Source organism: Eptatretus burgeri, chromosome 2, assembly GCF_056783735.1.
Source record: "Eptatretus burgeri isolate ZD-2024b chromosome 2, Ebu_testis_v1, whole genome shotgun sequence".
Lineage (NCBI taxonomy): Eukaryota > Metazoa > Chordata > Myxini > Myxiniformes > Myxinidae > Eptatretus > Eptatretus burgeri.
The window spans coordinates 158,069,811-158,092,934 of NC_140962.1; the positions used below are offsets into that span (position 1 = coordinate 158,069,811).

Genomic DNA, 23,124 nt, shown 5'->3' on the forward strand with positions numbered 1-23,124 from the left:
AGAGGTCGCAAGACGCCACTCACATGTCCGTCCAATCAATATCGCACATGCCTGGTGTTGGCTTCATGGTTACGGTGGTGGGCTTGGGATCCGAGTGTCCTGAGTTCAAATTCTGCTCGACTGTTGAATGATTAGCAGGTGGGGTTGACTCTGCCTGTCAACCTTCTGAGGTCGGCAAAATGAGCCCCAGCTTCCGGGTTTCCTGTGTTGGAGTGGTGTCCTGTCCAGAATTGTGCCCAATAGCCCAGGAAACTGCTGAGAAAGCACCAACGGTCTGCACAGAGTATGGTCCCAATGGATGGAATATCGCACCATCTGTCATGTTTATATAAAAATCCCATTCCGTGCCCCCTCTGCCATGTTTACATGAAAATCCCATTCCGTGCCCCCTCTGCCATGTTTATATGAAAATCCCATTCCGTGCCCCCTCTGCCATGTTTAAATGAAAATCCCATTCCGTGCCCCCTCTGCCATGTTTATATAAAAATCCAATTCCGTGCCCCTCTACCATGTTTATATAAAAATCCCATTCCTTGCCCCCTCTACCATGTTGAAATTAAAATCTCATTCCGTGTCCCCTCTGCCATGTTTATATTAAAATCCCATTCCGTACCCCCTCTGCCATGTTTATATTAAAATCCCATTCCGTGCCCCCTCTGCCATGTTTATATTAAAACCCATTCCGTGCCCCCTCTGCCATGTTGATATTAAAATCCCATTCCAGGCCCCCTCTGCTATGGTCATATTAAAATCCCATTCCAGGCCCCCTCTGCTATGGTCATATTAAAATCCCATTCCAGGCCCCCTCTGCTATGGTCATATTAAAATCCCATTCCAGGCCCCCTCTGCTATGGTCATATTAAAATCCCATTCCGTACCCCCTCTGCCATGTTTCCATGAATATCCCATTCTGTGCCCACTCTGCGATGTTTATATTAATATCCCATTCTGTGCCCCCTCTGCCATGTTCATATTAAAATCCCATTCCAGGCCCCCTCTGCTATGTTTATATTAAAATCCCATTCCGTGCCCCATCTGCCATGTTTATACTAAAATCCCATTCCGTGCCCCCTATGCCATGTTTATATTAAAATCCCATTCCGTGCCCCCTCTGCTATGTTTATATTAAAATCCCATTCCATGCCCCCTCTGCCATGTTTCTATTAATATCCCATTCTGTGCCCACTCTGCCATGTTTATATTAATATCCCATTCCGTGCCCACTCTGCCATGTTTATATTAATATCCCATTCCATGCCCCCTCTGCCATTTTCATTAAAATCTCTGCCATAAAAATCCCATTCCGTGCCCCCTCTGCCATGTTCATATTAAAATCCCATTCCATGCCCCCTCTGCCATGTTTATAATAAAATCCCATTCCGTGCCCCCTCTGCCATGTTTCTCATAAAATCCCATTCTGTGCCTCCTCTGCCATGTTTGTATGAAGATCCCATTCCATGCCTTCTCTGTCATGTTTATATTAAAATCCCATTCCGTGCCCCCTCTGCCATGTTTATACCTCACCCCCTCTGTTCTGTCCCCATTTCCCCCCACCCCTCGCTATTCCATCTCCATTTCCCCCCACCCCTCCCCATTCCGTCTCCATTTCCCTCCACCCTCCCCCATTCCGTCCCCATTTCCCCCACCCCTCCCCATTCCGTCCCCATTCCCCCCCCATTTCACCCAACCCCTCCCAGTTCCGTCCCCCATTTCCCCCTACCCCTCCCCATTCCATCCCCATTTCCGCCCTTCCCCCTACCCCTCCCCATTCCGTCCCCATTTCCACCCACCCCTTCCCAGTCTGTCCCCATTTCCCCCACCCCCCATTCCGTCCCCATTTCCCCCCACCCCTCCCCGTTCCATCCCCATTTCCCCTCCCCCACCCTCCCCATTCCGTCCCCATTTCCCCCACCCCTCCCCATGCCGTCCCCATTTCCCCCCACCCCTCCCCATTCCGTCCCAATTTCCTCCACCCCTCCCCATTCCCCCTCCCCTACCCCTACCCATTCCGTCCCCATTTCCCACCCCCTCTGCCATGTTTCCATGAATATCCCATTCTGTGCCCACTCTGCGATGTTTATATTAATATCCCATTCTGTGCCCCCTCTGCCATGTTCATATTAAAATCCCATTCCAGGCCCCCTCTGCTATGTTTATATTAAAATCCCATTCCGTGCCCCATCTGCCATGTTTATACTAAAATCCCATTCCGTGCCCCCTATGCCATGTTTATATTAAAATCCCATTCCGTGCCCCCTCTGCTATGTTTATATTAAAATCCCATTCCATGCCCCCTCTGCCATGTTTCTATTAATATCCCATTCTGTGCCCACTCTGCCATGTTTATATTAATATCCCATTCCGTGCCCACTCTGCCATGTTTATATTAATATCCCATTCCATGCCCCCTCTGCCATTTTCATTAAAATCTCTGCCATTAAAATCCCATTCCATTCCCCCTCTGCCATGTTTATAATAAAATCCATTCCGTGCCCCATCTGCCATGTTTATATTAAAATCCCATTCCATGCCCCCTCTGCCATGTTTCTCATAAAATCCCATTCTGTGCCTCCTCTGCCATGTTTGTATGAAGATCCCATTCCATGCCTTCTCTGTCATGTTTATATTAAAATTCCATTCCGTTCCCCGTCTGCTATGTTTATACCTCACCCCCTCTGTTCCGTCCGCATTTTCCCCCACACCTCGCTATTCCATCTCCATTTCCCCCCCACCCCTCCCCATTCCGTCTCCATTTCCCTCCACCCTCCCCCATTCCGTCCCCATTTCCCCCACCCCTCCCCATTCCGTCCCCATTCCCCCCCCATTTCACCCAACCCCTCCCAGTTCCGTCCCCCATTTCCCCCTACCCCTCCCCATTCCATCCCCATTTCCGCCCTTCCCCCTACCCCTCCCCATTCCGTCCCCATTTCCACCCACCCCTTCCCAGTCTGTCCCCATTTCCCCCACCCCCCATTCCGTCCCCATTTCCCCCACCCCTCCCCGTTCCATCCCCATTTCCCCTCCCCCACCCTCCCCATTCCGTCCCCATTTCCCCCCACCCCTCCCCATGCCGTCCCCATTTCCCCCACCCCTCACCATTCCGTCCCAATTTCCTCCACCCCTCCCCATTCCCCCTCCCCCTACCCCTACCCATTCCGTCCCCATTTCCCACCACCCCTCCCCATTTCCCCCTCCCCATTCCGTTCCCATTTCCCCCACCCCTCCCCATTCGTCCCCATTTCTCCCCAACCCCTCCCCATTCGTCCCCATTTCCCCCCCCCCATTTCCCCCACCCCTCCCCATTTTCCCCCTCCCCCACCCCTCCCTATATCTCCCCTCCCCACCCCTCCCCATTCCGTCCCCATTTCCCCCCACCCCTCCCCATTCATCCCCATTTCTCCCCAACCCCTCCCCATTCGTCCCCATTTCCCCCACCCCTCCCAATTCCTTCCCCATTTCCCCCACCCCTCCCCATTCATCCCCATTTCTCCCCAACCCCTCCCCATTCGTCCCCATTTCCCCCCCACCCCTCCCCGTTCCATCCCCATTTCCTTCACATTTCCCACATGTTTTATTTATGTATCTCTCTTTTGTACAAACTTGTTTCCATGATCCAGGGACGATGTCTCACGGAAAGGGGGTTTGTACTATTATCGGTCACGTGACCTTCAACCTGTTCATTTTCAGGTTATTTAATTATCTCTTTACCTGTGACAAAGATCCTTCTAATAGAACTCGTTTATCTAGAACTTTCTACTGATGTTTCTTTGTTTCACTCCTTGGAGTTTTTATCTCTTCACAGGTTATATCGATGTCACCTGAGCACCAAGTCTGGGCCCATCCTGAGGGACCTGAAGATCATCAACAACTTGGAGAGTCTTGTGTGAGTCCTGAACTGTTGTTGAGGTTTTTGTTCTTCTTCTTGTTCTGTTTCCCTGAACACGGATTAGTGAATTCCCATCACAGGGTTTATAAATAAACTCCATGTTTAATTTCCTGTAAACTCCCTTTTCCTCGTGCTCTGTTCGCGCGTTTTTGGAGTAGTGCGGCCTGTCATTTACACCACTCTTTAATATACCTTCACGAGTGTTTGTAATTACACGATTCGAGTGTGTGAGTGATGCTGTGATTTAATTTACACTCTGAACACCATGAACACGTGTTCGTTATAAGAGATGATGTGGGATACATAGATTTCCTCCCTCTCGCTCGTTTTCCCGCCTTCCCGTCCCTCAGTTCCTGGAAACCCTCCGTCTTCACTCCGTCCGTTTGGTCACGTGTTCACCATTTTGTGTGTGAATTGTTCCTCTGTAATAAGTGTGACCTTTGTCATCACTAGTGCGGGCCCGTAGGGGCGTGCCAGTATGTGTAGCTACGTGCTTGCAGTATCAGGTCCCCAGCATCAATTGTGACGTCACATCAAACGAAGAAGAAGAATTGTGACACCCCCTCTCTCGCCCCACCTCTCTCGCCCCCCTCTCTCCCCCTCCTCTATGCCCCCTAATCTGTCCCCCTCCTCTGTCCTCCCTCCTCTGTCCCACTCCTATCTCCCCCCTTCTCTCCCTCCCCTCTCTTGCCCCCCTCGCCCTTCTCCTCTCCCCCCTCCCCTCTCGCCCCTCTCTCTGTAAATGTATTCACAAATGTCTACCAAGCACAACAATTAATTCCAACCTTGGGGAAAAAAACAGCTTTCAAACCCTTGGGAAACAGCTGTTTCCCTTGGGAAAATTCAATCCTTGGGATTAATTAATAATTTGAATAATAATAATCAAACCTTGGGATTAAATAAATTAATAATTAAATAATAATCAAACCTTGTGATTAATGAATTAATTCAAACCTTGGGAAAAAACAGCTTTCAAACCTTGGGAAACACTTGGGAACAGCTGAAATGGATGAGGAAGTACGATATCAAACTTTGAAAAGGCACATAATCAGGTCCCCAGTGTCGATTGTGACGTCATACCAAACGAAGAAGAAAAAGAATTGTGGTCAATCGTTCAAAAAAAAAAAAATAATAAACATGAATTGTGACGTCATTTGTGATGTCATAGCACCGTGTCCTGTCATTGGTTGACAGATAAATGGCCGTAACTTGGGAACCGCTCGTCTGATCGATATCAAACCTTGAAAAGGCACATCCGCGGGGCCCCGGAAATTTGCCTGGCAAGTTTAAATCCGATTGGACTGGTGGTCGTCCGGTTATTAATAATTTGGGAAGAAATAGCATGATAAGGTGAGAAGGTGGAACGACACCTTCAGCTGCCATCTATACACCTTTTCAACACTGAAAAAGCAATGAAATGGCCGTAACTTGGGAACCGCTCGTCCGATCGATATCAAACCTCGAAAAGGCACATCCGGGGTCCCCGGCAATATTCCTGGCAAGGTTCAATCAGATCAGATCGGACCGGCGGTCGTCGAGAAACGGCGGTCGCAGACAAACAGACAGACACACGCACGCACGCACGCACACACGCACACACACACACACACACACACACACACACACACACACACACACACACACACACACACACATTTCTGGAATTATAGATAGATGACTGGAAAGCGTCCGTGGTGTCTCGAGGTTGGTCGTGTGAACACAAGACGGAGGAAGGTCATCAGTGTTGAAGTAAAAATAGATGTTTTCGGACGGGATGAAAGAGATGATCGTACAGCTGATATGAAGGTGAAGTGAAGACGTTTAACGTTAGTTGGTGGTTTTGGAACTTCCGCAAGAGTAACAACTACCACAACATCAGAATGACCGGAGAGGATGCTGCTGCCCACACCGAGACTGCCGAGAAGGTTCCATGATGTAGGACGTTGGATATTCTCCAAAACAAATGTTCAACATTGATGAGACGGGTCTGTTTTGGAAGAGGACGTCACGTGGGAGGTACATTTCTCGTGAGGAGAAGATCACACCTGGGGGGTTTAAAGGAGAGAAAGATCGCTTCACGCTGATGTTGGGAGGAGATGCTGAAGGTGATTGTACATTGAAACCTTTCATGGTTTACCATTCAGAAAATCCCAGGGATATGAAGGGATATGTTAAAAAATGTCTGCCTGTCCATCGGTATTCAAATACCAAGGGCTGGATAACAGGTATTCTGTGTGTAACAGGATTAAGTGGAGCTCGACCAAATCACGACAGGGATGGGAAATGGCGGGCCAGGAACTACTTTATTTCACTCTACATATCAATACGCAAGGCTGTAAATTCACCACAAGTAAAATGTTTTGTGAATATTTTATCTCCCAGTTTATTACCGAGTTGAAGGAATATTGTGAGGAGAATTTGAGTTTTATAATTCTCATCCTCCTCGATAATGCCCCAACTCATCCAACATCCATCCAGGACCAAACATGGAGATTGTGTTTCTTCCACTCAACCAGGACATCTCTCATTGAACCCATGGACCAGGGAGTGATTGATACATTCAAGTGTGTTATCTCACAATAACATTTATAAACCTGGTGAAATCAACTGATAATAAGATGATTGTAAAGGAATTCTGGAAGGCCTTTACCATAAGGGATGTTCCATGTGATGTTGAGGAGTCATGGAGGGAAATCACCCGTTCCTCCATGAATGGAGTATGGGGGAAAGTTTCCCCTCAATGTGTTCACGGCTTCAAGGGTTTTAACGTGAATAATGATTTGTCCAAAGCACGACGTAACATCTTCAAAATGGCCAACACTGTCGGATTTGATGAGGTGGAGGAGGGTATTGTGCAGGAGTTGCTGGACTCGTACCTGGAGGTGCTCTCAACATTACTGTCTTCGTCAAGGTCACCTGACACAGATGATCTCCCTCCTCTATAACTCCTCCACCTCCTTCCCCTCAACACTTCCACAAACAGCAACACATCAGCAGCACCAGGTAACATAGTGTTAAATCTCCTTTATTTAATTTTTCTATTTTTAGTTGTTTATTAAATACAACAGCACACGGTCGTGTTTACACAATGTTCATTGTTTATATCTTCAACATTACAATTTAAATAAAATAATCCACTGTCATTGTAAAAATAGAACAATAACAATGAGGACTGATGCAGCACTACCCAGAACCTTCACCTGTAACATGATTTATTTTGGCGAAATTAGTTTAAATTTACACGTTTTTCATTTACAAGACTATCTTCACGAACACAACTATGGTGTAAATCAAGAGGTTCCTGTAATTAGTTCAACATTTCATGGAAATAAATCAAACACTTCCTGTGTTCATACAATTATATAATTATTTATGGAGAGGGATGTGGTGAGGGTGATGTTGAAACATCGAGGTGTGTTAACCACCGTGGGAAAACAATTTAACCACCGTGGGAAGACAATTTAATCAACATGAGAAAACAATTTAACCACCGTGGGAAGACAATTTAATCAACATGAGAAAACAATTTAACCACCATGGGAAGACAACTTAATCAACATGAGAAAACAATTTAACCACCGTGGGTTAAACAATTTAACCAACATGGGAAAACAATTTAACCACCATGGGAAAACAATTTATCCACCATGGGAAAACAATTTATCCACCATGGGAAAAAACCGTCTGAAGTAAGGAGAATGTCTCGTTTTGATCATTCACCTATCCTACGGAGTAAAAGAGGGGTGAATGTCCAAAACGTCAGTTTGTCTTTTCTTCTCCCCTGTGGTCAACAAACCTCGATCAACGTTATGTTCATTCCATCTATTTTGATTATGACGTCATTTTGATTAATAAATCAAATCTATTCATTAATTTCAATTTCCTTCATTCACACTTTTATTTTATTATTATCAGAGCCGACTCGTTGCTTCGCTGACAGACCAATTAGTCATCGTATTTGTCGTGATGGACCAATTAGTCATCATATTTGGCGTGACGGACCAATTCGTCATCGTATTTGCCGTGACGGACCAACTAGTCATCATATTTGTCGTGACGGACCAATTAGTCATCGTCTTTGCCCTCACGGTCCAATAAGTCATCGTATTTGCCGTGACGGTCCAATTCGTCATCTTATTTGCCGTGATTGACCAATTAGTCATCGTATTTGCCGTGACGGACCAATTTGTCATCGTATTTGCCGTGATGGACCAATTGTCATCGTATTTGCTGTGACGGTCCAATTCGTCATCGTATTTGCCATGATGGACCAATTTGTTATCGTATTTGCAGTGTCGGACCAAGTGGTCATCGTAATTGCCGTGACGGACCAATTCGTCATCGTATTTGCCGTGACAGACCAATTAGTCATCGTGTTTGCCGTGATGGACCAAGTCGTCTTCGTATTTCCTGTGACGGACCAATTAGTCATCGTATTTGTCGTGATGGACCAAGTAGTCTTCATATTTGTCGTGATGGACCAAGTAGTCATCATTTTTGCCATGACGGACCAATTCGTCATCGTATTTGCTGTGACGGACCAATTAGTCATTGTATTTGCCAAAAACTTTGGATGAGAAGGAGAAAGAAAGGAAGACAAATTTACCCATGCATCGAGTGCTTCATCCCCTTACCCCTCACCCCTCACCCCCCACCCCTTGCCGTCCTCACGTCCTCACTCGATGAAGGAAAGAATAATACAGGGGAGCAGTTTCATCACAAAAGGAAATAAACACGAATAATATCGATATGAACCAAACAAACAAGGGTGTGGGGGTGAGAACGATGCGAAAGGGGGTCAACCAAAGATGCGAAAGTGGGGAACAACCAACAGCAAAGAAAGCTCCCAGCTCAACAAAACCACACAGCCGCCATGACGCCACACCCAGCTCACAGACTGCCACTTTGGGGCGAGACAGAGAGAGACAGAGAAAGAGAGAGACAGACTTTTGACTGATGAAGTCCTTTTATTAACACAAAATATAAAAAAAAATTAAAATAATTACATCAACCATTGGTGCTTAAAAGCAATGAAACAAAATTACAAAATAACAATTTAACAAATAGGAATAAAAGGAGGAGAAGGAGGAAGAAAGAATAAAATAAATAAAGAAAGAAGAGAACATTAACTTTGTACATTAACCCACAGCACACTACAAAAGTAGTATGAGTTGCTTCTGACGAACCTCACAAATTCCTTCCTGCCATCAAGTATTCGTGAACTCATCGAGATTTTTACGATCTTGGGAGAAACAAAATTCAAGTTTTATTCTCTCTGACACGAGAGCAGTAAAAATAAACATCATGTCACATTTCCCGATGAGTTTTCCATTTAATTTTTCTCTCCTTGTGAGATATATTGCCAGCTTGCCAGTTGATATAAAAAATCTAAAAGTTATATTTTCCTTATTAGGTTTGGCATGAAATCCAAAAATAAAGGAACACAAAGAAAACACAACATTCATTTTGTGTGATACAAAATTAAACCAATTAAATTAGGGAACCAATCTCACACAATTAATAAAGGCCTGGAAAACATCTGTACATTGACAAAATGGGCAACACGTAGATGGAGGAGAGGATTTACTTGTTCGCCTCTTGGAAAGGACTATCCAGTGGATCAACCTCCACTGGAGATCACCGGACCTTTTAGTTAAGAACTTGTTGTTCATAGAGTCCCATACAGTTTCAGAGGGGGGTCCGGCAGGCATCAGTCTCTTCCACCGGGTTTCTCCGTTCAATGGTGTATCCCTGAGCAGTAATTTGACACAAGACTTGTAAAGTTCTTTGCTGGTTGCCTTTTAAAAAGAGGTTTAATCCCATTCTCATGAGGTGTAAGTTGTGAGGAATAAACTGTTTGATTAATTGGGGAAAAGCTCACTCATTAAACAATGATTCATGTTCGTGGGTCCAAACTAATCCCAGTCAGAACCCTATCCATGTGACCTCTCTCAATTCTTCACCAATCACTCTTCTCGAGCCTGTTCCTGTGAGGTCGGCTATTTCCTGTGCAGATTTCCACCAAGAATGTGAAACATGCCGGAGGTTCCGTACTTTTGTCATGCCCGCTGATATAAAATGTTGGCAGAAGTCCCGACTTCTGGGGATACTGGGGAAGAGAAGATGATAGAACAAAGGTTCTTGAGTGAACATCTTCGTTACATCGGTGTCTTGCTGGTGGCACACTGAAAGGCTCTGCCTGGCATTCAATAGACTGTGATAGAAATCAGAGAGAGAAGATGTGTGAACACATTGAAGCATGACGAGAAAACATTCATGGACATATCCGAACCCACGGCTTGCTGCAGAATGTGAGAAGCCACGAGATTGTTTGGTAATTGCTGTTCAGATTGCAATTTTTTTAACAGAGCATAGCCGACCGGCCATGATCTGGCTCCTAATGTCGATCATACCCTGTCTATCTTCGACCAATGGACGGCATATAATGGTTGGTCTTAACCAGTGACGCCTCCCCAGAAAAAGTCCAACAGTTGCTTTTGTACTCCGTTTCACAAGACTTCCAGTGGTTGCAGGCAAATGACCCTGTTCCACAAAAAGGAGGCAATTAAATTGTTAATGACCAGGACCCGTCCTCGAAACGAAAGGTGAGGCTGGGCTCTCTTCCACCTCCTCAATCTTTTTTGCACCCGTTCAGCAACACCATCCCAGTTTTTCTGGCCGTATTGTGGAGACCCCAGAAAACCTCCAAGATATTTATCACCTTCATCCACCCATTTTACCTTTGGAGGAAGATGTACTGGTCGGATTCGTGTCATTCCAGGTCGATTGCTTCTTACACAGGGAACTCATAGATAAAGCTTTTATTTTTTTCCAGTTGCACTTTCAAGATGAAGCTGAACAAAACAATTTGAAACACCTGACAAGAGCGGCAATGTCATTGTCATCCTTTTCAACCACTGAGACATCTTCCGCATCTCCTGATAAAATAACTGAAGGGTACTCAGGAGATATAACTACTCCAGTGAGGTTCTTCCTGAGTAACACGAGAAGTTGTTCTCACACAAGGGTGAATAATAAGCCAGAGACTGGGCAGCCTTGCCTTCCCCCCTCTGTACCTGCATGGGGAAATAAGCTCATTGGTTACCTTAACTATACTGGATATATTATTATATAATAAGGCAATGTAAGTCCTGAAATTAGTCCCGAATCCATAAACTTCCAACACATGATACAGAAAGCCATTGTCCATACTGTCAAAAACCTTTTCAAAATCAAGAAAAATTAAACCAAAGTCAATCTGGACACAATTACCCTCCATCAAGTCTCTTATGAAAAAAATGTTATCTTATCGAGATATGTCCGGGATACAATAACTCTGATCAGGATGAACCAGGTCACCGATTACTTTTGTTAGTCGATTTGCCAAGGATTTGGAAAGAATTTCAGAATCAGTGCAGAGCAAAGAGACAGGTGTCCAATTCTTCATGTGTCGCAAGTCACCAGCCTTTGGAAGGAGGGACATTACCACTCTTCTCTGGCTTAGAGGCAATTCTCCATGCAACAAAGTCGATTCCAAGACATTAATCAGTTCTGGGCCTCACAGGCCCCAAAATTCCACACAAAATTCAGCCGGCACGCCACCAATTCCTGGAGCACTTCCTGAGTCCATTCCAGCTAAGACTTGAATGAGAGGACAATTGTTTCATAATTTCAACACAAACAATTTGTTTTGGAAAGAGATTGGAGAAGAAATCCTTAACACACAACCTTATGTCACTGGGATTAACAACAACAACTCCGTTGGAGTCATCAACAGAAAATATAGTATTGGGTGACTTACTGGAGGAATGTAACCAAAAGAAAGATTTACTCGCGGTATCTAATACCTTTAAGTTTTAACCACTCAGTTTGAGTTACAACCCAGCTGCTTTCTCTTGGATTAACTCTCTGAACTGAGTCTTCTTTTCTCGTAATAATTGATCATTTCCTTCATTATTACTTCTCGCCAGTTTACTTTCTCGGTGTACAATGTCAGCTTCTTAATATGCCATTGTTATATTCTTAACATTTGTAATGTTTGCCCTGAACTGCTGACAAAACACCCTAATCTGGGTTTTTGTATTGTCCGACCATAAATCCACTGAAGAAAAAGAGGGTTTTCTTAGGATTTGGTGAGTCCAGAAAACTTGGAAACTTCTTTAAATAGATCATCTTCTGGAAGATTGGTATTCAATTTCCAATATGCACTTCAACGTATTGATTGAGGAGAAAAAACAACCCCGTGGTTACTCAGTGATGGTCTGAGAATATAGATGGAGAGAAATCTGGAGAGACCACAGTGTTCCTAAAGTGAGTTTATTTACCATCGGTCAAGTCTGGTCAAGGAAAACCTCCCTCTGGTGAGACGGCTCCACGTAAACTGGGATTCATGGGGGTAAAGTACCCTCCATACATCGAACAAACCAACCCGAGAAAAGAAAAGCGATAAATCACTACAACATTCGGGATGAGGTTCTGGTGTGTTCCTATCCATTCCGGGTTCAAAGGTCCAGTTAAAATAACCTCCAATACAAACACGGAGACTTAAATCAACCACCTGAAAGTGATTGATCACAGACGCGAATAAATCTCTCCGTTCTGTGCTCCCACTAGGACTCGGTACACACATATTAAATAATACACCCAGCGGGTTTGACGGTCAGCTCGGATACCAAACTTGATGTAACTGAGTGTTAATCATCCTTTGTGACCACGGAAAGTGAAAACAGAATTTAAATTAAATTTAAAATAAACACCTGAGGCCACTCGAAGTAAAAATCTCCATATTCTCGGAATCATTCCCAACATCATTATACAATTTTCAAACCCGTGTTTATATCCGTGAAATAATCACTGTGAGTGTGTGTATTTAATGGTGTATCCAGGACAGAGCCGGACCCCAACTAAATAGGACCCTCGGACCACGGACAAGATCAATCACTCGCTGTCTGCACGTCTGTGCGGCGTCACGTGACCAGCCAGCTCGCCCTCTGATAAAATACCAGAAATAACAAAATCTTAAAACGTCCGTTTTTCACCAGAATTCTTTCACATCCTTGCAGAACACATCCACAAACAATCTAATATATAAATATTAATCTCAGAGACGGCACGAATCAGCAGTCCTTCAGGAGGACACGTTACGAGGTGAAGCAGTGAACCGAAAGCATGTGGTGTCCCTTCCAGAGTGTCACGGTTATTTGAATTTAATATATTTTCCTCATGAAAATTTTGTTTCTGAGCGGATTTGCACGAAAATTATCTTCATTAAACGTGTAGATCCACCAGAAGGTCCCAAAAGTGAAAACAGAAATCAACTAGAACTTAAGACATCCTTGTTATATGTCATGGAAACGGATGGAAGGCCATGGAAGGTTCCCCTCGCTTCAATCCATTCCACACAGACCGAGGATATAAACATTCAGTTTTCACAAAACTTGATGTAACCGAGTGTTAATCACCCTTAGTGACGATGAAAAGTGAAAACAGAATTTAACTTTCTCTTGTGTGTTTCCATCATTTCCATGGAGGTCGTGATGCTCAGTGGGAGTTGAAATGTTGGTTTCACACTCTTGTGGAGCCTTATCTGTCGATTCAATTGGAGATCCCGGAGTAATATTTCAAATTTGCATCGGTGAAGGGGGCACTGAAGAGGGACGTGTTAAACACTGTCTGATCGTTCACAGAAATTAGTGATGGTAACAGTTCATTTGGGGGTTTAACACTTTCCTAAACATCACTAACTATTTCACCCAAACAACAATTTATATTCTCAGAAATAATCTGCAAACTTTGTGATGTATTTTCCTCAACTCCAGGACCGACTTCACGATCTTTTTTCCCAATACAGGTGGAAACATGAGGAACACATTGGGGTGTATTATCAGCGACACTGTCCTTCTCCAATACCACCTTCTTCACACTACCGAGAGAAACACTAACAGCTGATACTCTCCGTTTATTTGAAGTAATAATAGGATCCTCAATCATTACTTCACAACATGACGAATCAGCAGGAATCGACAAGTTTGGATTTACCTCATTTTCCGTAACGGGAAGTGAAATACTATCGTTCTCCACACCGAGTACCGGGGTAGCGATTTCAAACTACCCCCTCCTTCATCCGACCCCCTCCTTCATCTTACCCCCTCCTTCATCCGACCCCCTCCTTCATCCGACCCCCTCCTTCATCCTACCCCCTCCTTCATCCGACCCCCTCCTTAATCCTACCCCTCCTTCATCCGACCCCCTCCTTCATCCGACCCCCTCCTTCATCCTACCCCTCCTTCATCCGACCCCCTCCTTCATCTTACCCCTCCTTCATCCTACCCCTCCTTCATCCGACCTCCTCCTTCATCCTACCTCCTTCATCCTACCCCCTCCTTCATCTTACCCCCTCCTTCATCCTACCCCCTCCTTCATCCGACCCCTCCTTCATCCTACCCCCTCCTTCATCCTACCCCCTCCTTAATCCTACCCCCTCCTTCATCCTACCCCCTCCTTCATCCGACCCCCTCCTTCATCTTACCCCTCCTTCATCCTACCCCTCCTTCATCCGACCTCCTCCTTCATCCTACCTCCTCCTTCATCCTACCCCCTCCTTCATCCTACCCCCTCCTTCATCTTACCCCTCCTTCATCCTACCTCCTCCTTCATCCTACCCCCTCCTTCATCCGACCCCCTCCTTCATCTTACCCCCTCCTTCATCTGACCCCCTCCTTCATCCGACCCCGTCCTTCATCCTACCCCCTCCTTCATCTTACCCCCTCCTTCATCCGACCCCCTCCTTCATCCTACCCCCTCCTTCATCCTACCCCCTCCTTCATCCTACCTCCTCCTTCATCCTACCCCTCCTTCATCCTACCCCTCCTTCATCTTACCCCCTCCTTCATCCTACCTCCTCCTTCATCCTACCCCCTCCTTCATCCTACCCCTCCTTCATCTTACCCCCTCCTTCATCCTACCTCCTCCTTCATCCTACCCCTCCTTCATCCTACCCCCTCCTTCATCTTACCCCTCCTTCATCCGACCCCCTCCTTCATCCTACCCCTCCTTCATCCTACCCCTCCTTCATCCGACCCCCTCCTTCATCCGACCCCCTCCTTCATCCGACCCCTCCTTCATCCTACCACTCCTTCATCCTACCCCCTCCTTCATCCTACCCCCTCCTTCATCCGACCCCCTCCTTAATCCTACCCCCTCCTTCATCCTACCCCTCCTTCATCTTACCCCCTCCTTCATCCTACCCCTCCTTCATCCGACCCCCTCGTTCATCTTACCCCTCCTTCATCCTACCCCTCCTTCATCCGACCTCCTCCTTCATCCTACCTCCTCCTTCATCCTACCCCTCCTTCATCCTACCCCCTCCTTCATCTTACCCCCTCCTTCATCCTACCTCCTCCTTCATCCTACCCCCTCCTTCATCCTACCCCCTCCTTCATCCGACCCCTCCTTCATCCTACCCCTCCTTCATCCTACCCCCTCCTTCATCCTACCCCCTCCTTCATCCGACCCCCTCCTTCATCCTACCCCCTCCTTCATCCTACCCCTCCTTCATCCGACCCCCTCCTTAATCCTACCCCTCCTTCATCCTACCCCCTCCTTCATCTTACCCCCTCCTTCATCCTACCCCTCCTTCATCCGACCCCCTCCTTCATCTTACCCCCTCCTTCATCCTACCCCTCCTTCATCCGACCTCCTCCTTCATCCTTCCTCCTCCTTCATCCTACCCCCTCCTTCATCCAACCCCCTCCTTCATCCGACCCCCTCCTTCATCCGACCCCCTCCTTCATCCTACCCCTCCTTCATCCTACCCCCTCCTTCATCCGACCCCCTCCTTAATCCTACCCCCTCCTTCATCCTACCCCCTCCTTCATCCGACCCCCTCCTTCATCTTACCCCCTCCTTCATCCTACCCCTCCTTCATCCGACCTCCTCCTTCATCCTACCTCCTCCTTCATCCTACCCCCTCCTTCATCCTACCCCTCCTTCATCTTACCCCCTCCTTCATCCTACCTCCTCCTTCATCCTACCCCCTCCTTCATCCTACCCCCTCCTTCATCTTACCCCCTCCTTCATCCGACCCCCTCCTTCATCCTACCCCCTCCTTCATCCTACCCCTCCTTCAACTTACCCCCTCCTTCATCCGACCCCCTCCTTCATCCTACCCCCTCCTTCATCCTACCCCCTCCTTCATCCTACCTCCTCCTTCATCCTACCCCTCCTTCATCCTACCCCCTCCTTCATCTTACCCCTCCTTCATCCTACCTCCTCCTTCATCCTACCCCCTCCTTCATCCTACCCCCTCCTTCATCTTACCCCTCCTTCATCCTACCTCCTCCTTCATCCTACCCCCTCCTTCATCCTACCCCCTCCTTCATCTTACCCCCTCCTTCATCTTACCCCCTCCTTCATCCGACCCCCTCCTTCATCCTACCCCCTCCTTCATCCTACCCCCTCCTTCATCCGACCCCTCCTTCATCCGACCCCTCCTTCATCCTACCCCTTCCTTCATCCGACCCCCTCCTTCATCCTACCCCTCCTTCATCCTACCCCTCCTTCATCCTACCCCCTCCTTCATCCTACCCCTCCTTCATCCACCCCTCCTTAATCCTACCCCCTCCTTCATCCTACCCCCTCCTTCATCTTACCCCCTCCTTCATCCTACCCCTCCTTCATCCGACCCCCTCGTTCATCTTACCCCTCCTTCATCCTACCCCTCCTTCATCCGACCTCCTCCTTCATCCTACCTCCTCCTTCATCCTACCCCTCCTTCATCCTACCCCTCCTTCATCTTACCCCCTCCTTCATCCTACCTCCTCCTTCATCCTACCCCTCCTTCATCCTACCCTCTCCTTCATCCTACCCCTCCTCCATCCTACCCCCTCCTTCATCTTACCCCTCCTTCATCCTACCCCTCCTCCATCCTACCCCTCCTCCATCCTACCCCCTCCTTCATCCTACCCCCTCCTTCATCCTACCCCCTACGATTTCAGATTACTCCCCTAAAAACATTTATTTATGTATTTTTAGATCCTCGTGGAGGATCTCCAAGTCTGACTCACGTTATTGTTCTTCATCTTCTTCTTGTGGACTTTTTTGTTTCAGACCCTTCACTTTTCATTGAAATTTCCTGAAACTTGGCATACACATGTAAAAATTCCCTGCGCAGACAGTAACCATCTCCGATTTTAAAATTCCTCCTGGAAAAAAAGTTATGACGTCAAAATATCTCCGCTAATGGAAATCGCCTCAAAAATTATCTCCGAAACTCGGCAAGCTTTTTGAATTCTGTTTGCGGGAATCGACCAAGGCATTAGCAGAGATTAATTACCGCACATATGATCCGTCACTATGACGTCATATCAATTTTTATGACGTCATTCCTATTTTTTGACATTTTTTGTTTCACAACTCAGAGTTTTCATCAGATCTTCGTGAAACGTGCCATGTATATCCAGAAAGCCCACGTGCAGGCAGTAACCATCTCCGATTTTGGAAATTCTTCCTATGAAAAAAAGTTGACGTCATATCGCCGCTAATGGAAATCGCCTATACCATTATCTCCGAAACTAGGCAAGCTGTTTGAATTTTGTTTGTAGGAATCAAGCCGGGCATTAGCACAGATAATTTATCGCAAACCTGATACATCACTATGACGTCATATTCGTTTTATAACGTCATCATTAAGAGGACGAGGATCTTAGCTCATTTGAGCTTGTTATTTACAAAAAATAGTGTTTTAATTGACATTCAAAACTAATTAGAGAAAAACCATTGACCACATGAAAGTCTTCAAAGAGTTTGCAATGAATTTTGATTTCATTAAGAATGATTTTATTTTAATATTGTTATTAATTGAAATCAATATTTCTCATATTTATAGTTTTTGCCGTATTTTTATGATATCCTTCTTCGATATAGTTGATACAAATAGACATACTGGTATATCTTTTTAACCAACTCAGACTATATTTACAATTATGGTAACAACGCAATAAAATCAATGTATAAGAAAGGCAATGAAAACAGCTTACACATGACCACTTGTGGAAGGTGGGGATATCTGAAGCCACAAAACTCAGGCCACCACACAACTCCTTGCCCAGATATCTATATTTCCATCTGACAAGCCGCCTGTAGCTGGTATATTTGTATCGTCCGGACAAGGGAAATAATAGCAATCGCTCTTTGAGACGGAGCTGTGGTTTTAATACAATTAACATTTTTGTTACATTTTTTATGTTTCCAGACTTTGAGACGAGCTTTCAATCTTGTATGTTTGACGTGTTCTATTCAATAAACGTATCATGAGTTGTGGGTATAATAATTTATCACTTCAGCTAAATCAGGGAGGAGGGTAATATGAAATCGGGTTCAGGCTACCCCCGGGGGTAACTTGAAATCGATTTCAGATTACCAGGAGGTAACTTGAAAGGGGGGTAGCTTGAAGTCTTTACACCAGGGTATTGTTATCATTCGTCTCACTGCAAGCGGGAACAGCAGGAACAGTTAAACCAACGGGATTCACTTCAGTCTTTTCAATGTGGTTTGTGGTATTTATATCCTTTTTACAATCCACATCTACATGACCATTTTCACCACACTTTAAACACCAAACTTGAGGGGTGAAACGTTTCACATGACCAAAGGTTCCACAGAGAAAGCACGTTAACGAGGCCGACGAGGCAGACATTTGATACTGGTGATCATTGAGATTTACCTTGAACGAAATGTTCAACCCCGTGTCGTCACCACCATCGGGAAGTTCCTGTACACCTGTCGATGGAAACTCATTACGTGTTTTATCCTCTTGTGACTGCTCCTTAAGGCCCGCTCACACCTTGACGTTTTAGCCAGCGATGGCAACGTGTAAAAATGTATGTAAAACGCTGGCTTACGTTGAACTTTTGATGTTTTTTTTTAAAGATTCGGACGTATTCATAGCGACTTGGTCTTATGTATAACGCATTGGTAACGGACACAGAACGTTTCGTTGTGTTATAGATAACTTATACCAACGAATGCTGAACCTGTTGTCGGCCTACACAACCGATGCCCAACGATAGTCTAACTCAGGCATAGCGCGTTGCATGCATCGCCGACGATGTCATGACGTAGCCTATTGAAAGGCTGACGCACAACGATTCGAATCATAACTGCCGTAGAAATGGAAGGGTCAAAATCGCGGTCACACCTTGGCGATCTTGCCAGCGTATGCCGACGTAACAAAAAGTGTGTCTAAAACGTTGGGGCACGTCGAATACGGTATGGGTAAGTTTGGTATGCGCGAGTAGAACGCTAAATACGCTATCATAAGTCGTAGTAAGTAGAGTACGTCAAGAAATTTTGAACATGTTCAAAATTTTACGACGTACTCGGCGTATGACACACGTTCGCATGCGATGAGGATAAGTTTTACACACGATATGTGGATGCTTACACACGTCCACAAAGGCTACTTATAAGCTACTCATAAGTCGAAACACGTCGCGGTAATGTCTTTTTTACGCGAAACTTATTTCTAACTTATGTTTGACGTGCTTTGAACCAATTCTTTATGTAGTCCCAACACACATCGACGTATGTAGACGTATTCCAATGACGTCTTCCGGTCGACAAAAATAAATAAATTAACGTGTTTCAAGCTTACAACTGCCATATAAAGACGTGTTCCCAGCGGTTTTGGGAATTGGTATATAAAAATGCTGCTCATAAAAGGGGAACCCAACAGTGTTTTCGAGTCCTTTTTGAGTCGATGTCCATGTCATCAGTATCAGTATCAGTATCAATATCAGTATTAGTATTAGTATTAGTATTAGTATTAGTCGTAGTTTGTTCATGTTGGCAGTACTCGGTGAGTGTGAGGGGGAGGGTGTGGGTTATGATGGATCGTCCTTGCGTCCGCGTGTCCACGGGTAGGTTCATAGGCTGCCACTCAACGATTTAAATGGCTGCATCTCCACTATTGAAAGTAGACGCTTGCGCTCAACAATTGGATTTTTTTTACACTCAACGACTTTTAAACGGTACCACTCAGCTAGTTTCATTGTTTACAATGAACGATTTAAATTGCTGTCACTCGCCTTTGTTTTTTTTTTTTTGTTGTTTTTTTTGACGCTGGGGTTTGGAAATTTGAAGCGTTTCTTCTGAACGTGTTAAAACGCTCAAACTCGACTATTTTAAATAGACGCTGCCGATGGACAATTGGAATCATAGCCAAGCTAGACATCGAAGTGTGAACATCCTCGTCATGCCGAAGAAAAGTTTGAAGAATGCTGCAAATAAGTGTCCTGGCCGTGGCCGTGGACGCTGACGCAAGGACGATCCATTATACCGACGTCTTTCAGCCTATGAGTAACTTAAAAGTAACGTCTGTCGACGTGTGGCAACGATCGCGTAACGTGCCAACAACACGTTAATCATAGGTAGGAAATAAGTTTCGGGTACTCTAAACATTACCTCGGCGTGTCTCAACTTATGATTAACTTACAAGTAGCATGTGTTGACGTCTGTCAACGATCGCAGACCGTGCCTACAACTTGTGGCCAGCGTAGCGGAACGTGTGAGTCATACGCCAGCATACGTCGTGAAATTTCAAGCATTAAAAAATTTGAGGACAACCGAAAAGTACAACGTTTAAAGCCAACGTACAACGACGTATGGCAACGTACTACGACGTATGCCAGCGTGCTCTCAATGTTATCAAAACTTACCCATAACGTATTCAACGTGTGCCAGCGTTTTAGAAAAAAAATTCAAAAATCGGCATACGTTGGCTAAAACGTCAAGGTGTGACCGGGCCTTTAGGGGGATCATTGACATTCTCGAGACAACTGTTCCATCACGACACAGGAAAGACAATAATACGTCATTCGGGTAGAATGGTGGAGCATTAGACACAACGATTTTAACTGCAGGAGTATCCATGGGGGAAGGTAACATAAAAACACCTTTATCGGTGGTTAACCCCTCACTCACAACATGGTGAACAGATTTTTCATGAGACACGAACACAACAACTTTCTGATTCATTCGCGACTCTGCGTGAACATGTTCAAACCCGATTATATTCCCGACTGCAAGGACGACGAACTCAGTGAGGATTCCTTCTGGTGGAACACACACGAACACGTGTTTCTGCATTAAATTATCAAACACATCATACCGATGACGTGTATTCACCATAACGGCGATTTAACTTACACCTCTTTGCTCAGATCAGGCAAGAAGGTCAAAACTAAGCGAAACAAAATAAATTAATAATGAAACAAAACGTTAATGAAGCCTCATCAACACTGGGTGGGTCACAACCAAGTCAGCTCACTCAAACTCTTTCTCTCTCTCAAGGACAGATGGTGAAGAAACCACAACGAGACAGAAAAAAGGAAAACAAACACAGCAGGATAGAAGGAGGAGAAGGAAAGACTGGATGGGAGATGGGATGCAGGAAGGAGAAAACCACACTCACCACAGTACAACTCACCACCGGACATAGCAGCTGCAGCAATCGAACATGACACCACACCCAACCAACGAAAGACCACCAGGTGTGGGGTGGGGGCGAGAGGGGGAGGGAGAGAGAGAGAGAGAAAGACAGAGAGGGAGAGAGAGAGAGAGAGAGAGAGAGAGAGAGAGAGAGAGAGAGAGAGAGAGAGAGAGAGAGAGAGAGAGAGAGAGAGAGAGAGAGAGAGAGAGAGAGAGAGAGAGAGAGAGAGAGAGAGAGAGAGAGAGAGAGACAGAGAGACAGAGAGACAGAGAGACAGAGAGACAGACACTTGACTTTTATGTCCTGTTATTACAATATTATAAAAGAAAGTAGTTTTTTTTTAACAATCCAATCAGGATAAAAGGAAACCAGTTATAAACCATGATATTCAAGAAGAAAACATCAACAACAAGAGGTTAAATTACCAAAGTCATCACAAAGTATATTATTAGAAGTTTAAAGATTGAGCACCAAACGTCCATCAGATATTTCACAAAAGTCATAATTTGTACACCACGATGTCTTAAAATGATCAAGTGATCGAGAAAGAGTACAAGAGCGAAATTCAAGTTTTATCTGGCTTTCACAAAGTCCTCTCAACGTTGCTTCCATACAAATCGTTGCTTCCATCATCTGTTCCATACAAATCATTCTTTATCCATGATTCTCTTGTTTTGTTTTATGGGGAGATTAGAAATGCTTGGAGGAGTTACGATGAGAACCTGCTAAATGAAGAGTGCCCATGGAACACGGATATTCTGGAGGCAGTCGAGCCGGTGCAGGGCCCACCACCTGAGATAAAGAATGAATGAGTGAAGAAAGCCATCAATGAAATGAAGAATGGTGAAGGGGCGAGCAGCATTGGTATTGGTGCAGAGATGCTGAAGGCATCTGGTGATATTGGAATGAATTTAATTACTAAATTGATAAATGTAATTATGAGGGAGATATCTGTCCCAGATGATTGGTTGAACAGTGTGAAGGTGGATATTTTTGAAGGGAAATGTGATGTCTTAGTTGAGAGAAACTATTGGGGTCGGAATTTGCTGGACCATAAAATGAAAGTGGTCGAGAGAGTCATGGATACATTAATAAGAGAGAGTGTTAATGTACATGAAATGGAAATTGGTTTCATGTCATGAAGGGGCACAAGAGACCAGACAGAGTGAAACCAGACAGAGACTTACACAGCGTGTTTAAGAGGGGTTCAAGGGATAGGGCATATAAGGCACCTGAAAGTGGACAGCCCTGTCTTACACCTCTTTCAGCACAAAAAAGGACGCAAGTTCATTGTTAATATTAAGTAGAGCAAATATATAAGAATAACATAAATAGTCACATGACAAAATAAAAGATCCAAAACCAAATCGTTTTAAACTTCTGACAAGTGTTCATGAGAAACATCATCAAAACCCTTCTTCTGGTCAAGGAAAACGAGGCGAACACCTTCATGAGAAATGTCACAAACATCAATCAAATCACGGATAACAGAAACGTTGTAACGGATACGATAACCAGGAACACAATAGGTTTTATCCATGTTTATAATGTCCTTTAAGGCCCGGTCACACCTTGACGTTTTAGCCAACGTATGCCGATTTTTGAATTTTTTTTCTAAAACGCTGGCACACGTTGAATACGTAATGGGTAAGTTTTGATAACATTGAGAGCACGCTGAAAAACACTGCCATACGTCGTTGTACGCTGGCTTTAAATGTTGCACTTTTTGGTTGTCCTCAAATTTTTTCAT

General features: G+C 45.1%; 2 protein-coding genes across 2 annotated transcripts in view; both read left to right on the forward strand.

Annotated features, from left to right (window-relative positions):
* The window catches only part of LOC147033690 (NACHT, LRR and PYD domains-containing protein 12-like), a 1,146,930-nt gene that overhangs the window by 188,159 nt on the left and 935,647 nt on the right, over positions 1-23,124 (forward strand). The gene's annotated exons all lie outside the window — the stretch shown is intronic.
* Positions 1-23,124, forward strand: part of LOC147033691 (NACHT, LRR and PYD domains-containing protein 12-like) — a 178,380-nt gene that overhangs the window by 147,254 nt on the left and 8,002 nt on the right. The window contains exon 12 of the mRNA XM_085871811.1: positions 3,803-3,883. Within this exon, the coding sequence (XP_085727937.1) occupies positions 3,803-3,883 (81 nt within the window). The remainder of the gene's footprint in view (positions 1-3,802; positions 3,884-23,124) is intronic.